Source organism: Macrotis lagotis, chromosome X (genome assembly GCF_037893015.1).
Source record: "Macrotis lagotis isolate mMagLag1 chromosome X, bilby.v1.9.chrom.fasta, whole genome shotgun sequence".
Classification (NCBI taxonomy): Eukaryota; Metazoa; Chordata; class Mammalia; order Peramelemorphia; family Peramelidae; genus Macrotis; species Macrotis lagotis.
This window is the reverse complement of record NC_133666.1, coordinates 110,904,519-110,923,086: the sequence shown is the minus strand read 5'-3', so window position 1 is coordinate 110,923,086 and position 18,568 is coordinate 110,904,519. Positions and strand designations below refer to the sequence as shown.

General features: G+C 35.1%; 1 protein-coding gene across 3 annotated transcripts in view; it reads left to right on the top strand.

Moving 5' to 3' along the window:
* IFT74 (intraflagellar transport 74) overlaps positions 1-18,568 on the top strand; it is a 174,147-nt gene that overhangs the window by 112,703 nt on the left and 42,876 nt on the right. For all 3 annotated transcript variants that reach the window (XM_074200242.1, XM_074200241.1, XM_074200240.1), the window contains exons 12-13: positions 7,502-7,542; positions 13,912-13,991. In XM_074200242.1, the coding sequence (XP_074056343.1) occupies positions 7,502-7,542; positions 13,912-13,991 (121 nt within the window). The remainder of the gene's footprint in view (positions 1-7,501; positions 7,543-13,911; positions 13,992-18,568) is intronic.

Below are 18,568 nucleotides of genomic sequence, written 5' to 3'. Positions count from 1 at the left end.
AGCTGCCCCTAATATTTTATTATTATTATTATTATTATTATTGTCATTATTATTATCCTCTTTCCTTTACTTTATTGCTCATGAGGGTCTATATTTTTTGGGGAATGGGGTATTATGTTTACTCTTAAACAAGAATATTTTAATAATGAATAAAAAACATCACTTGTACAAAAATAAAATAAATATAAATTTTTTAAAAAATGGTAGTTGAAAACTACTATTATATGTAGTTGGCAAAATACACACACACACACACACACATTTTAAATGTTAACACTGGCCTAAAAAAATGAAAAAATAAAAAATTCCAGGACCAATTTGATTCATAAGGAAATTCTACCAAACATTTAAAGAGCAATTAGTTTCAAAATTCCTTTTATGTCACACATATGGTTTTGACACTAAACCAGGAACCAGATAAAATGAAAACTATAAACCAATTTCTTTAATGAATATCAATGCAAATAAATTTTTTAATTTTATTTTAATAATTGTTTCCCACCATTTACATGCAAAAAGCAAGTTTCAACATTTAGTTCCAAAACTTTGAATTCAAAATTCTCTTTCTCCTATCCCACTTCCCCATTGAGAAAGCAAGTTACTTTTTATAGGTTAAAACTGTACAGTCATGAAAAACATTACTACAGTAGCCATGTTGTAAAAGTAAACATAACCCACACACACACACAAAGATAGAGAAACATCAAGGAAAAAAGTATACTTCAGTCTGTATTCAAATACCATCAGTTCTTTCTTTGGAATTAATAGCATTCTTTATCTAAGTCCATCAGCGAAATTGCTTCAATATTTTCCCCCACAGTTACTATTGCTAGCTGTATTTCTCTCCATTCTATTCCCTCTACCCCCATTTATTCTATTCTCTCTCTCTCCTTTCACCCTGTCCCTTCTCAAAAGTGTTTTGCATCTGACTACCCCCTCCCATGATCTTGCCTCTCTTCTGTCACCTACACCCTCCCTTCTCTCCCTGTGGTCCCTTTCCTTTTTTCCTCTAGAGTAAGATAGATTTCTATATCCAGTTGAGTGTGTTGTTCCCTCTCTGAGCCACTTCTGATGAGAATATGGCCTATTCACTCCCCCTCATTTCCTCCCATCTTCTATTCCATTACAAAAGCTTTTTCTTGCGTCTGTTATGTGAAATAACAATGCATTCTGCCTCTCCTTTCTCTTTCTGCTAGCACTCTTTTCTCCTTCATTAACTCCCATTTTTTAATATATCTTCAAATTCAACCTGCTCCTGTCCTTTGTCTATAAATACTCCTCCTAACTGCCCTAATAAATGAGAAGGTTCTTATGAGTTATCAGTATCACCTTCCCATGGAGGAATACTAAGCAGTTCAACATCCAGTCCTTCATGATTTGCTCTTCCGATCCATCCTCTCTGTGCTTCTCTTCACCTAAAGATCAAACTTTCTGTTCAGCTCTGGTCTTTTCATCAGAAAAGTTTGAAAGTGCCCTATTTCATTGAATGCCCATCTTTTCCCTTGAAAGACAATGTTCAGTTTTGCTGGGTAGTTGATTCTCGGTTGAGATCCTAGCCCTTTGCCCTCTGGAATATCATATTCCAATCCTATGAACTATGAGAAACTGCTAGATGTTTCTGTCCTGTCTATAGCTCCACAATATTTTAATTGTTTCTTTCTGAATGCCTGTAATATTTTCTACTTGTCTTGGGAGTCTGAAATTTGGCTATAAAATTTCAGGCAGTTTTCATTTTGGGATCTCTTTCAGGAGGTGATTGGTGGATTCTTTCCATTTTTCTTTTACTCTCTGCTTCTAGAATATCAGGACATTTTTTCTGGAGAGTTTCTAGGCTCCTTTTTCTTTAGTCATGACTTTGAGATAGTTCAGTAATTTTAAAATTATCTCTTCTGGATCTGTTTTCCAGGTCTTTTGTTTTTCCAGTGAGATAGTTCACATTTTCTTCTAGTTTTTCATTCTTTTTGTTTTCATTTTATTGTTTCTTAATTTCTCACAAAGTCATCTGCTTCCCTTAGCTCCATTCTATAATTTAAGGAATTATTTTTCAGAGAGCTTTTGTATCTCCTTTTTCATCCACCCAATTCTATTTTAAGGCATTGTACCCCTCTGACCTTTTGGACCGTTCTTTCCATTTGACCCAAACTAGTTTTTAAGATGTTATTTTCTTCAGTATTTTTTTGCATCTCCTTCACCAAGCTGCTGACTCAGTTTTCATGACTTCTGTCGAAATTGTTCCCATTTCTCTTCCCAATGTTTCCTCTGCCTTTCTTACTTGCTGTTTAAAGTTTTTTGAGCTCTTCCATAGCCTGAGACCAATTCACATTTTTCTTGGAGGCTTTGGATTCAGAAGCTTTGACTTTGTTATCTTCTGAGTGTCTGTCATCAGATTTTTTTCCTTTTGCTGTTTGCTCATTTCCCCAGCCTATGTCTTGATTTGAACTCTTTGTTATGATGGAGCTTTGTTTCCAGGGTGAAGGACACACTGTCCCAAGTTTTTGAGGGTTTTTGAGGGTTTTTGCAGCTATTTTCAGGGGCAGCCATAGGTACCATTGCAAGTTCTCAGTTCCTCGAAGGTCTGTGACTGCTCTCCTAACCTATGCTCTGATCTGTGGATGGCTGCAAGCATTCCTTTCTGGAGGAGAGTCTGTGCTCTGCTGCAGACAGTAAGCTCTATTGTGCTTCTGCTCCTTTTCCTGACTGCAACCTGGATCAAAGTATGGGTGAAACAATAGAGTCTTGGCTCGGGGATAGCAAAGAGATCTCTGCAATCTCCCTAAACCTCCTTACCATCTGTAGTAGCTGTGGAAGCTAAGCTAGCTTCCTGCAATTCCCCTCTCACTCTGGAAGTTTTCCTGCTTACCTTCCAAGTTTTCCTTAGCAGTCCCTGAGTTGAGAGGTCTAGAAACTGCCCCTGCTGCCCCAGACCCAAGTGCTCCTAGCAAGCCATGTGCCCCTGTGGTCTTTTCCTGCATCACTTGCTTCAGTGCTACCTGGGCTGGGTTATGGGCCCTTTCTAACCCTGGTGTAACAGACCCTTCCAAGTTGTCTTGGGCTGGAAAATTGTTTTATGCAATCTTTTTGTGAGTTCTGTCACTCTAGAATTTGATTAGAGTTATTATTTGAAGGTATTTGGAGTGGTTTAGGGAGAGCTCATGGGAGAACCTGCCTTTACTCCACCATCTTGTCTCTCTCTTCTCTCCCACAATGCAAAATATTTAAATAATATATTAGCAATATATCATAAGGATCATATACTACAACCAGGTGGAATTTATACCAGAAATGTGGGGTTGATTCAGTGTAAATATTCTATCAATAACAAAACAAACAAATCATATGATTTCTGACTAGATCTCAAAAGATGCAGAAAAATCCTTTGACAAAATACAACACTAGAGAATATTGGAATAAAGGAAGAGTTCCTTAAAATGATAAGCAGCACCTTTCTAAAATCATCAGCAAGCATTATCTGAAATACAGTTAGAAGCCTTCTCAGTAAGGTCAAGGGTGAAGCAAGGAAGGCTACTATGTAATATTGTACTAGAAATGTTAGCTATAGCAATAAGAAGAGGAGTAAAGGACATTGGAGGAATTAAAATATTGGGCAATGAGGAAGCAAAATTATTCTTCTTTGCAGATGACATGATGGTATACTTAGAGAATCCTAGAGAATCAATAAATAAACTACTTAAAATAACTAACAGCATTTGTAAATCATAAAATAAAATAAATTCATATAAATTATCAGCATTTCTATATATGACCAGCATAGCCCAGCAACAAGAGATTAAAAGAGAAAGTCTATTTAAAATAATTGTAAACAATATAAAATATTTGGGAATTTACCAGTGAAGACAAACCAAAGTATATGAACACAATTACAAAACACTTTTCACACAAATAAAGTCAGAACTAGACAGTTGGAAAGATAATAAATGTGAATTGGTAGGCTGAGTTGATATAATAAAAATTACAATTCTGCCTAAAGCAATTTATTTATTTGGAGCCATACCAATCAAACTACTAAAAAATTATTTGATGGAGACAGGAAAAATAACAATTCATTTCAAATCATAAATATTCATAGTAGTTCTTTTTGAGGTGGCAAAGAACTGGAAATTCAGGGGATGCTTATCAATTAAGGAATGGCTAAACAAGTTGTGAATATAAATATAATGGAATATTAATATTCTATAAGAAAAAATAGCAGAAAAATTTTAGGAAAAACCTGGAAAGACTTATATGAACTCATATAGAGTGAAATGAGCAAAACCAGAAGAAAATTATACATTTTAACAGCAACATTGTGCAATGATCAACTGTAAGTTTTTCTCTGTGACACAATGATCAAAGATAATTCTAAAAACCCACAATGGAAACTGCCATCCACATCCAAAGAAAGAACTAAGGAATCTGAATGCAGATGAAAGCATACTATTTTCACCTTTCAATTTTTTTTTTTATGTTCTTGTGGTTTTTCCCTTTTTTGTTCTGATTCTTTTTTCACAGAATGACTAATCTACAAATACGTGTAATGTGTAACATGATTGTTCACATATAACCTATTTCAGATTTCTTGCTATCCTAGAGTAGAGTGAGGGAAGGGCAGAAGGGAAAAAACTTTACAAAAATGAATATTGAAAATTATCTTTATATTATGATTAGAAAAATAAAAAAGGATAAAATTTATCTCAAGGTACAAAAGATCAAGAGTATAAAGGAAATTAATGAAAAAAGTTCAAAGGAAGATGGCCTTAGAATACCAGATCACAAACTACATTCTAAAGCACTAATCATTAAAAACTATCTAGTAATGGCTAAGGAATAGTGTTAGTTCATTAAAATAGTTTAGGTATATAAGATACATTTTACCATAGTAATCTAATATTTGATAAATCCAAAGACTCTAGCCTCTGGGATAAGAACTACCATATTTCCCCATGTCTAAGACATACCCTTTCCAAAAAAAATTGGGGTCTCAAAACTGGGAGTGTATTATACAGAGGTTGTAGATTTTTTCCTTGCATTTCCCACTTTTTTTTGTGCTTGTTATCTTTGCACTCATTGTTTCGCATTTGTTAGCAATATATTACATGACAATTACCCATGTTCTGCCCAGAAGTGGCTCAGAAAAGATTTTTGTCTGGTGCTAAATTCAAGTTAAAAGTGGTCCAATTTGCAAAAGTGAATGACAGTGGTACTGCTGAACATCAGTTTGGTCCTCCTCCAACTGAGAAAATAATCTGAGATTGGCTATGGAAAGAAGAAACCCTCCTGAAAATGCTATGGCAGAAGATCATGAAAGGAAAGTCAACAAAATGGCCTGAGTTAGAGAGGGAATTGAAGAGATGGATTGAAGAGCAAAGGGCAATTGGAATTCCTGTGTCCATGAAGATGGTTCAGCAGGAGGCAAGTACTGCTAATGAAAATGAAGTGACTGATTTCAAAGTGACACCAATTGGTGCTTCAGGTTCATGAAACAGAATGAACTAATAAGCATGCGACCACACATCAGACTTGCCCAAAAGATTCCTGAAAGCTATGAGCAGAAGGTCCTTGAATTTCGTGATGAATAAAACTTGAGTTCAATAACTTTATGTAATACATTTTTTTCCAATTTCAGGGCCCAAAATTAAGATGTGTCTTATACATGGAGAAATATGGTAACAATTTGACCAAACTGCTGGAAAACCTATGAAACAAAATGGCAGAAACTAGGTATAGACCAACATACATATACATATACATATACATATACATATACATATACATATACATATACATATACATATACATATATGTATATACAAAGATGTCAAAATGAGTATATGCATTAAGACATAAGGAGTGATACTATAAGAAAATTAAAAGAGCAAGGAATAAGCTACTTGTTGGATCTATGGAGAAGGGAAGAATTTATGACCAAAGAAGATAGCATTATGAAATGTAAAAATAGATAATTTTGATATTAAATTTAAATGTTTTTTATATGAACAAAACCAATGCAACCAGGATTGGAAATAAAGCAAAAACTGGAAAACAAATCTTTTTCTCTTATAAAGACTTCATTTCTACAAATATATAGAGAACTAATTCAAATTTATAAGAATAAAAAGCCATTCCACAATTAATAATAGTCAAAGGATATGAACATGCAGTTTTCAGATGAAGAAATTATAAAGCTTATATAGGCCTATGAAGAAATGCTCTAAATCACTTTTGATCACAGAAATTGAGATTAAACCAACTCTGAGAGTAAGGATAAGTTCATATGATGAAAAAAGAAAATGTTGAATGTTCGAAAGGATTTGGGAAAATTGGACACTAATGCACCATTAGTGGAGCTGTGAACTGATCCAACTATTCTGGGGAGCAGTTTAGAACTATTCCCAAAGTACTATAAAATTGTGCATATCCTTTGAACCAGCAATACCACTAGTAAGTCTGTATCCAAAAGATATCATAAAAAAGGGAAAAAGGACTTACATGAACAAAAATGGTTATTGCATCTCCCTTTCTACCGGCAAAAATTTGGAAACTGGGCAATGCCTATTAATTAGGGAAATGATCAGCTCAATTGGGAAGCAAGCTATGGTATATCAATGTTATGAAGTGCTATTGTGCAAAAAGAAATGATGAACAGATAGATTTTAGAAAAACCTTGACTTATATGAACTGATGTGAAGATCAGAACCAGGAAAACATTGTATGCAATAACAGTAACATTGTATGATCACCTGTGAATTTTTAGTTCTTCTCAATAATACAGTGATCCAAGAAAATCACAAAGGACTATACAGAGAAGGAGTTATACAGAGAAAGAACTGATACTTTCATTACAGATCAAACCACACTATTTTCACTTTGTTTTCTTTTCATGTTTTTTCCCCCTTTTGGTTTATTTCTTCTTTCACAACTGTGACCAATATGGAATATGTTTTATATGATTATCCATATATGACCTATATCAAATTTTTTACTATTCTAGGAAGGAAGACAAGGAGGGGAAAGAAAGGAGGAAAAAACAATTTGGAGTTCAAAAATTTTGTAAAAATAAGTGCTAAGATTTTTCTTTACATATAATTGAGAAAAAAATACTATTAAACTTCAAAAACAGGAAAAACTACCTTAGGGTACATGTCTAAGGGTTGTATTACCTAGCAAAACCAAGAAGAAAGGTTCAAGTATAGCAGTTTAGTCCTCGTTTATAGAGAAAAAAGAAAAAAAACCTGGGAATAGTGTCATTTGGTTTTTTACCCTTTTGAAATCTATAAATTTGATTTTCCTGAATAGATAGATTTCAAAAAAAGGTAAAACAAATTTAACGTTTTAACTATATATTATTTAACTATATATATTATTTAACTATATAACTATATATATTAACTATATATAACATTTAACTATATATTGGGGATAATGTGCTGAACTGTTTGATTTTTCTCCATTACCTCCTAGGCAATCACTCATTCCTTTTGTACTATTTTATTGTGCTTTGCAGGTTAAAGACGATAATCAGGAAATAGCTGGGATGGAGAGACAGTAAGTATCATTTTCCTTATATTCATTCCCTGTCTTTTACTTTTTAAGTAAACATGATATAAAAATTGTTATATTTGTTCATAATATGGTTCACAATGATAACATTAATTCTGTTGTAGCTTTTACCTCACAGAATAGTTACAAATAAGCAGATTTAGACAGTGTCAGCTAGATCAGGTATCAAGAACAGTTTTAAGCATTGGGGATACAATGAAAAAATCAAACCGTTCCTACATTCAGGGATCTGTGCAAGCATTTAGAGTTTAACAAGTATAGTATCAAAATCCACAAACTTAAAGGCATCCCTGAATTTATGAAATAAGTCATAGGAGTGTATCTGTCTTTCCACTCCACCCCCCCCTAAAAATTGATCCTCCTCAAGTTTGTCATCTTTGCCACTTAGCTGGTGTGAGGTAAAAACCTCAGGGTTACATTGATAGGCATTTCTCTTATTGGTAGTCATTGGGGAACAGCATTTATGTAGTTGTGATTAGTGTTCAATTCTCATGATGCTTATTCATATCTTTTGATATCTAAAGCTTTTGGCTTTATTCATTGGGTCCAGTTACTCGTCTATCTGGGTTGTCAGGCAAAAGTAATTGAAAAGGCAATTCTTTTAAAAGAAATTGTGCTAAGGAGAGAACATTTGGGCAATGAGTTTTTGGAAATGTTTCCACTGTTAGGTGGTTTTGTTGCCAAAAGTTACATGTGTGATTTATATAAATTCTATATCCACACACACATTGAAATCTTAGAAACAGAATGATTCTATGTTTAAAAATCTTCCAAATTAAGAATCTTAGTTGTACTTGTTAGAAATGCAACACCTTAGAATTTGTTAGTAAGGATAACTGATTGACATTTGGGCAAATGTATATTTACTAATAAGTATTAACTAAAACTTTATGTAATTTTTGGATAGGATTGAAAAATGAGCATCTAAGTAAGTGCTATGAATAATATATTTTCTTTTTTCTTTTTTTCTTTAATATTTATTTTCATTTTATACAAATAATGTTTTTTACCTTAATAAAATATTCTTAAGAGAAAACAAAATACCCCTGCCCCCCATAAATATAGACTTGCTTGAGCAATAAAAAGGAGAGAAAAAATTAAAATAAAAAAATAATAGTAATAATTGTAGGAATGGCCAGGTGGTGCAATGGACTGAGCACCAGCCCTGGAGCCATGAGCACCAGAGCCCACAGCCAGCCCCATACACCCAACAATCACCCAGCCGTGTGACATGCAAGTCACCCGAACCCCACTGCCCTGCAAAAAACCAAAAAGAAAAAGAAAAAAAAAGACCCAAAATAAAAATAGTAATAATAGTAGGGGTGGCTGGGTGGTGGACAGAGCATTGGCCCTTGAGCCAGAAGCACCTGGGTCCAAATCTGGCCTCAGACACCCAATGATTACCCTGCTATGTGGCCCCAGGCAGGCCACCCAGCCCCATTTGCCCTGCACCCCCCCAAAAAAAAATAATAATAATAATAAATGTGCTTCAGTCTGTGTTCCAACACCAACAACTCTGTCGCAGGTAGATCACATTCTTTATGATAAGTCCATGGCACAAGTTACTTCCATATTTTTCCACCTTTGCCATTGCTGATCACAACTCCCTCCTTTCATATTTCTCCACTACCATGTACTGTTTTCTCTCTCCTTTCACTCTGACTCTGCTGTAGGGTAGCTGAGTGGCGCAGAAGACAGATCTCTGGTCCTGGGGCCAAGAGGCCCTGAGCCCCCCCTACCACCCCTTAGGCCCAGCATCCACCTGGCCCTATGGTCCCGGACAGGCCATCCAATCCCAGCCCCTTGCAAGAAGTAAAAAAGAAAATGTGTTATATCTGACTACTCTACCCCCATGGTCCATCCTCTCCTCCTTCATTCACATCCCCTGTCCCCTCCCCTCCTTCTTACTCCAGATGCTTATACCCCATTGAGTATATATGCTGTTTCCTCCCCTAGCCACCTCTGATGAGAGTGAAGATTCCCTCATTCCCCCTTGCCTTCCCCCCTTACATATCATTGCAATAGCTCATTGTAATAAAGAAAAATCTTATTATATGAAATATCTTGGCCTATTCCCCCTCTCCTTTTTCTTTCTCCCATTACATTTCCCTTTTTTCTATTGACTCTATTTTTACACCGTATTTTATCTTCAAATTCAGCTTTCTCCTATGCTTCAACTATAAAAGCTCACTCTACCTGCTCTATTAACTGAGAAGGTTCATATGAGTATTATTAGTGTCATTTTTCTATGCAGAAATACATGCAGTTCATCATCATTAAGTCCCTCATATTTTCCCCTTCTCCAATCTCTATGCTTCACCCGAGTCCTGTAGCTGAAGATCAAACCTTCTGTTTAGCTCTGGGTATTCCAACAGGAACATTTGAAATTCCCCTGGTTCATTGAAAGTCCATCTTTTTCCCTGGAAGAGGTCATTCAACTTTGCCGGGTAGTTGATTCTCAGTTGCATTCTAAGCTCTTTTGCCTTCTGGTATATTATATTCCAAGCCCTACAAGCTTCCAATGTAGTTGCGGCTAAGTCCTATGTGATCCTGACTACAGCTCCACGATATTTGAACTGTGTCCTTCTGGCTGCTTGTAATATTTTCTCTTTGACTTGGGAGTTCTGGAACTTGGCTATAATGTTCCTAGGGGTTGGTTTTTTTGGGATCTCTTTCTCTGGGGGATCGGTGGATTCTCTCCATTTCTATTTTGCCCTCTGCTTCTAGAATATCAGGGCAATTTTCCTGTAGTAATTCTTTGAAAGTGACGTCAAGGCTCTTTTCCTGATCATGACTTTCAGTTATTCCAATAATTTTTAGATTATCTTTGCTAAGTCTGTTTTCCATATCAGTTGTTTTTTCAGTGAGATATTTCACATTTTCTTCTAATTTTTCATTTTTTTGGTTTTGAAGTATTGATTCCTGATTTCTGGTAAATTCATCAATCGTGATGAAGTGCTCATTTTCCCAACCTAAGCTTGTTTTGGGGGTGCTTCCTGAGCTTTTGGGACACTCCCACAAGGGTCTCAGTGTGTGAGGCTCTGTCCTCCCTCCTGGTCTTTGAATGACCATATGCGCCCCCCTTTGCCTCAGGGCTGAGGTGGGAGGGCCCTGCTGTTTTATGGGGGGGGCCTAGACTGTGATCAGGATTTGAATGTGGTCAGAGGCCCAGAGTCCTGTTCCAGGGGCAGAGGACAGAGCTCAGAAGTCTGTCTTCACTCCCCTCCCTAGGTTCAATGGGCTCATGCACTGGGGGCTCCTGCTTACCGACTCTGCCTGCTTCTTTTTCTGGAACTCTGCTGTGCTGGCCAAGCTGCTCTCTATGTGCCCTGAGGGCTGGGCTTCACATGCTCGCTCTGGCAGAGGTCCCCCGCTGTTCCCCCAATTTGTGCCTGGTGCTTCCTGGGATGTAGCTCAGGTAACTGCCCCGCTGCTGTGAGCCTAGGCTCCCAGCGCCCTGGGGCTTCCTCTGGGAGGCTGAAGTTCTGGCGGGCCACCCCTCCAACCCTGAGGAGCAGAGCCTTTTCTGCTCTTTTCCAGGTCCCCTTGAGTAGGAGAACTGCCTCACTGGGTCCCTCTGTGGGTTCTGTCTCTCGAAAATTTAGTTAGTCCTTAGCTTATGAGTTTTATGAGAGAGTGCCTAAGACACAATCTGTTCTTGTCACCAACTTGGCTCTCTCTGCCCAATAATATCTTTTTCTACCATGACAAAATAAGTATTCAAATAAGCTAAACTCTTAAATAACTGTACATATATTGAAACTGCCCTATCCACACTCTGTTGCCAAGGCCAGTCAATTTTACCTTGGCAGAATTTCATATATGCTCCTCTCTACTTTGACATCACTCTAACCCCAGCCCCCATCACCTTAATTGCTGCACAAGTCTGCTGGGGCATCTGCCTATCTAAATCCATCCTACATTCAGCCACTGAAATGATTTTACTAAAGCATAGATCTAACCATGTCACCTACCTCCCCCACACTAGCTAAACTCCAGGGGCTCCCAGTTGCCTCCAGGAGGAAATACAAAATGCTCTATTCTAACTTTTGCCTTTCCAACTCCTGATTGTTCCACAAAAACAAAACAATCCATCTATCAGCTCCAGGCAATTTCTTTGACTATGCGAACTGCCTCCCTCTAATTATATCTTTTAGAAGAAGCCTTTCCCAACCTCTCTTAAATGTAGTGTCATTCCTCTGTTAAGTGTTTTCTATCTAACCTGTATGCAGTTTGCTTTGTAAATATTTGTTTGCATGTTGTTTCCTTCATTAGCTTGTGCATTTAGTCTGGTTCATAGTAGGCACTTGACAAATGCTTGTTGATTCAATGATTGATTGTTGCTTAGCTAGATCTGTTTACCAAATTAACTAATTATACTGACAAATAATTTACACATCCCCTGTCCCCCTAGAGCATATGCAGGGATTTTTGTTGTTAATCCACATTGTTCTCTTGAAAAAATACTGTTAATGTTTTTAGTGAGAATGATATTATTATTAGATAAAAGTTTTAAATATTGTTCATTTCATCATTCTTTTTCAACCTTTTGTACATGTTTTGCAACAGACACAGTACATTAATGAAGTTGGACACACTATATTAATGAATAAATATATATTATATATATATATAATTTGAAAATAAATATGCATATAGTAGAGAAGCTAAAAATTTGTTACTAAAAGGTATGCATTTTAGAGCAGTGGTTTCCAAACTTTTTGAATACTCTATCTCTTATCAGTAAAAAAATTTTGAACAAACACCTCCATAAATGTTCGTATTTTTGCAAACTGTATACATTTACCAATGTATTACTTATATGCACACTTTAAAACAAAAAATAAAAAAATGAATGAGATGTGAGCAGTGTTTTAAAATTGTACAAAAACCCTTTTATTGTCATTACAGAAATATGAAGAATTATATTTCTTAATGAGAACAATGCAATCATGTCCTAGTGAATAGAGCAGATTTATACATAGCCTTTGCTTATTAGTACTTAATTCACTTAATTTAATCAATGTAATTAACCAAATAAATGATCTTTTTTTACTTCACTTTTAGCTACCTCTTATTAAAATTTATACACCACAATAATCAAAAAAGGGTTATGATGTTCAGTGAATATTACAGCTTTTCAGTGAATCTAGGTTTTTATGTTTCTAGATATTTACCATACATATTGAAAAGTCTAAAGTAAAAATTAGTTTTCTGATTTCAATCCAGTAGAAAAAAAATTTATATAAATGCCTTATATTTGAAATGAAACAGCTTGAAGGGAGAGTAATATATAATAAGATTTGGAAGATAGGCTGGGGTCAGGTCACAAAAAACTTTAAATGCCCATTAAAAGAGTTTACATTCTTAATAAAGGCTTGCTGACTGACTGATCCTAGAGTCAATAGAGGATCACTAGAATTATTGAGTAGGAACGTGATTTGGTCATAGCTGTTCTTTAGAAAAAATCACTTTTACAACCATGTAGATAGTGAATAGGAGAAGAGAGAGACCTGAGGCAGGGAGACCTGATAGTAGGCTACCTTGATAGTCCAGGTAAAAGGGAAGAGGAAATGAACTGGGGCAATAGTTGTTTGAGTAGGGAAAAGTGGATAAACAGAAATATTGTAGTGTAGGCAGAAATAACAGTATTTGACAGCTAATTGGCTATGAATGTTGGTGACTGGAGGGATAATGGTGCTCTCCAAAAGAAATAAGAGAGTTTGGAAGATTAGATTTAGGGATAAAATAATGAAATTCAAAATTTTTCACCCAGTGGGAGTCACTCTGACTCAGTCATAATGAAAAATGGAGAGGTGGAACCCTTTTTCAAGGTTATTAACCTGGAGTGCAAAGCTTACCTTCCAAGATACATCTTCCAGTGTGAAATGACCTGGGATGCAGAGGTTGGTTATGCTAGGGGGTAGGAAATTTCTCTGTGGCACCTGAATAACTGCTGCTGTTATAGGTGCCTGAGCAGTGACTGATGAAATGGATTACAATAATGGATGAAGAGCAAATGTGTTTGTGTTGGAAATAAGCTCCTCAATAAGATATAGCAGAAAGGATGGGATGTACACTCTTCCTTTTCTTCTATTGATTGCTGCATATCCCTTAATCATGCTACACTTAGGAGACCCTTGCTCTAAACTGTCCTAGTTTATACAAAGACTAAAGACTTCTCTCAAACAAAGAATGATAAAAAGAAGTCAGGAGAGAATTCTTGATCTCCCAAATGGGCAGTATTGTTTCTAGAGAAGAATGGAGAATAAACTCAGCTGATTGCCAGAACAAAAATGTTGTATATTTTCATTATTTAAAAAAAATTTAAATATAAAATGTTATATTTGCTAGATTAACAGACATAAAAGAAAAAATTAACCAGTTTAATGAAGAAATTCGCCAGCTTGACATGGATTTGGAGGAGCACCAAGGTAAGTAATTATTATTGTTAGAATTTGAAATAGAAAGTACTTTAAGAGCAAATATTCATGTATGACTTCATCATTTGAGATTATCTACCATAAACTAAGCTTGAAAATATTTTTGTAAATAAAATCAGGGTTTGTGTTTTTAGATTTATAATATATATTTACTTTTTAAATGCTTTACAATGCAAAGTTTTAAGCATTTCAATTGGACTTCTGGCCAAGATGGCGGAGAGAAGACAGGCACAGTTCTAAAGTCTCCTGATCTCTTCCCCATCTATCACATGAAACAAACCTCTTAAAACAAAACCAACCCACAAAACCCAGAAAGAAAAGCCAGGAGAAAGAACATCTACCTCAGGATTTGTCTCCTGCAGCAGCTTTAGCCGAATTCGGTGAGGCCCAGGTGTGTGAGCAGAAGAACCAGCCCAGCTGAGGAATGACCTCAGGCCAGGGTAAAGCCCACCATTGACTGAAGGCAAAAGAATTCAATAGCTCCAACTCCTCCCTTCCGGCAAAGGGAGAAGGCCTCGCAACCAGAGAAACTGCACTCAGTGAGTAAAGCCTTTAGCAATCCCAAGCCCCTGTGAGCCAGCCCCCCACCCCAACTCAGGTCTTAGCATAATGAAGAAGGGTTAGTGGAAAGGTGGATCCATAGAAAAATTCTTGGAAGGGAAAGACCCTAACTCATAGAGACCTGGAACCTCTGAGGAGAATATGATCTGGTCTTCAGCACAGAAAGACTTCCTTGAAGAAATAAGGAAGGAGCTTAAAAATTGGGAGAGACAATTAATACCTTGCAACAAGAAAACAAAACCTTAGAAAGTACAATTAGACAAACACAAAAAGGAGAATAAATCTCTCAGATCTCAAATGAGCAAATGCAAAAAGAAATTAATTCTCTCAAAACCTCAATTGGTCAAATGGAAAGCTCTTTCAAAAGTAGAATTGACCAATTGGAAAAGGAGTTGCAAAAGGTGAATGAAGAAAACTCCTCCCCCCAAAAAAAGAATGGAGTCTGCAGAAACTAATGACTCCATGAGACAGCAAGAGTCAGTTAAACAAAATCAAAAAATAGAGAAAATGGAAGAAAATGTAAAATACCTCATCAACAAAACCACTGACCTCGAGAATAGATCGAGGAGGGGCAACCTGAAAATTGTAGGACTTCCTGAAAACATTGAAGAGTAAAAAAAGCCTGGACTTAATATTATAGGATCTAGTGATGGAAAACTGCCCTGATATCATGGAATCGGAGGGCAAAGTAGTTATTGAAAGAGTACATCGATCCCCACCAGAAAAAAATCCTAAAATGAAAACACCAGCCAAACTGGCCAAACTCCAGAACTATCAGATAAAAGAGAAAATCCTGCAAGCAGCCAGAAAGAAACAATTTAAATATCAAGGAGCCACAGTAAGGATCACGCAGGACCTGGCTGCATCAACATTAAGGGATCGAAGGGCCTGGAACGAGATATTTTGAAGAGCAAGAGAGCTTGGAATGCAGCCAAGAATCTACTTTCCTGCAGAGCTGAGCCTTCTCTTCCAGGGAAAAAGGATAGACATTTAATGAAATGGAAGAATTCCAAAAATTTCTAATGAAAAGACCAGAGCTAAACAGAAAATTTGAACAAACAGGAGGTTCAAGAGACACATGAAAAGGTAAAAAAAAAAAAAAAAAAACCCATTATGTTCTCATAAAACCATCTAAAAAGAAACTATAAGTACTTTGAAAAAAAGTTGCATGGATTTTTAGGTATAAAGAAGAATTTGTAGAATGCACAAACAACTAGCAAATTTGTAAATTAAATTTTTTTGTTTATACTTAAATGCCAAAGTCTTAATATTAGCTTTTTTATGTTGGATATAGGATCAAGGATCTTGGAATTTTGAACTAGAAGGACCATTGAGTTCAACCTCCTCATTTTATAGATAAAGAATTTTAAAGTCAAGAGAGGGTTAAGTTACTTGCTCAGGGTTACATAGTAAATATCAGAAGCAGAATTTGAACCTAGGTCTTTCCTGACTCAAGATTTTAGCATTCTACTGTGTACATCAGTTGTGTCTCTCTTATGTAATTAAAATGTACTTATAACATGCAAATCTAGTTAATGATAACTAAGGGCCTATGATGAATATAAAACTCATTAAACAGTTGTCATTTTTGCTACAAGTTTAATTAGATGATAATGAACTTTGCAATTATTTCAATTTCTTTCTCTCATACACATACATATAAATGAATGGTGGAAAATAAAAATGTAGCTTTTTTTTCCTTTGAAAAGAGATATAGGATGCTAAAGATACACTAGAAGTGAATTCCTTTTGGTCAGATCTCAATGCTGAAGATTTTCTATGAGCAATATTCTTTCTTCATCTCACGTCCTACCTTACACATTTTCCTATTTCCCCTAACATTCTAAAATACCTTTAAACAAGGATGTTATTTCCTATGCTCTTCCCCCTTCCCTGGCCCAGTGTTCCACCTTAAACTATCCTCAACAAGCCTACAAAAATATTTTACCCAGAATACTTGGGAGCTACATCTAGATGAATAAAGAAACTGAGGCCCAGAAGATTGATGTGACATTTTAAAGGTTACACAAATAGCAGTTGGGTTCAAACTTAGGTCCCTATTCCAAATCTAATGCTTTTTTCCCCATTCTATTTTATCAGACTTAATTTTACCAGGAAGTATTTGCTTAGCTACTCCAGTTTAACCTAAGCAAACCTTGACATTAAAAAAATTAAAATGAAAATTTAAATATGGTGAAAATTTTAGGACACAATATTTTTATATTTTCCCCAACTTTTCCTTTAAATTACCCTCAACAAGCCTATAAAAACATTTTACCAAGAGAACTTTGTGTTCACAAAAAAATTAAAATTAAAAAAATTACAGAGATCTGTTAATTTGACTTACCTTAAGTACAATTATTTAACCTCTTGCTGCCTTCAGACAACTCTTTGCAAAACAAGTATTGGTAGAGGAAATTTCCTCACTGAAAGTTTTTTATGCCAATAATATATTAGTAGTGCCCTCCCCAGGATTAATCTGAATCTGGTAACACTGAGTTTGTTATCATTATGCTTTAATAGCTTAAAATTGCACCAAGACTATTGGGTGTTCATACTTGAATAGTAAAAACACAAATTTATCACAGAGTTATAATGGCAGAAAATAGTAAATTGTCATGAAAATATATGCCATTTTTCAAACTTTAACACATTTCAGATTGCAAAAGTAAGCTATAGTATATTCACTCCATACTATAGATAGTTTAAATTTCTCAGAATGGTGAATTTTTTAATTATATTTACCTTAGAAGATTAGTTTCATATTATGAAAGGGAATGTCAAGCCATTAGTAAGGAAACAAGCAAAATTATGGGTTTTTTGCAACTATTGGACAAGTATATTCTTTAAGCCAGACAACATTTCTACTTCATTTTTAGTCATACCCTTTTATTCTTTGCTTTTAAAAATTTAAGTATAAAGTCATTTTGAAAGAGTGATAATGTTAAACAATTTTTTTTATAAAAGCCACAAATTAGGGACATAGTTATATATATTAAAATGAATTATTCTTTATTAGAAAAGGACAAGATTTTCAATGTTTTATAACCATAGTATACATAGTAATATACTAAACTTCTAAAGAAGGAAATACTTATAAATTCCTAGATATTTATGTACATTTTTCTGATAATGATATATTTATGTACATATTTCCCAATTGTGTTAAATAGTTAGGAAATAGCTTAATAAATAAAAATGTTAGAAATCTGAGACTTTGGGTCTACTTAGGTAACTAGATACTTTATTAACTGCTTTCAAGTATTCATCCATGAAAGGTATATAATTAAACTTGTTAAAGTGCATATAAATTGCAGTGAAAGTGATTAGAAATAAAATTGCAAAATAACTTCTTCATAGTGGGGATACAAAAGTATATAAGAAAAAGGACTCTCAGGAAAGTGATGGAATTCACATGGGGGGGGAATGAAAAGATAGCTCTTGAAAAGATTAAGAGGTAGGGACCTGAACTAGGTCATTCTTCTAAAACTTTTTTCTGAAGCAGCCTAAAATCCTAGAGTTTTTCAAATTCTTCCTACAATGTGGAGGATGTTTTTTTTTGATTAATTGCATGTGAAACCAAATGTATATATGGTTTATTATTTGTGTTGTGTACTTCTGTAATTTTCTCATAATATATTTTCCTTTTTCCCCAATTTTAAAATTGAGAAAAATTCCTAGTTTAAAAGTAAGAATAAATTATTCTGACCACACAATTTTGTTTGAATATAATGCAGTTTTCAACAGCTCTGTTATGTCTACCTATACATGTATATATGTTTTTATATATACATGTGTGTGCATTATAGGTCACTTTATCTCCATGCAGTTCATTTTGGTTCTTAATTATTCATTATGTCAGAGTCTAAAAAGCAAGTAAAAAATTATGTTCAGTAATTCTATAAAAGGGAATATGGATTTTTAAAAAAATATTCTTCCCTTTATTGTAAACTAAGTTGTTTTATTTCCTGTTTTAGAAAACTGATTGCCACGCAAAGTGTTTATAT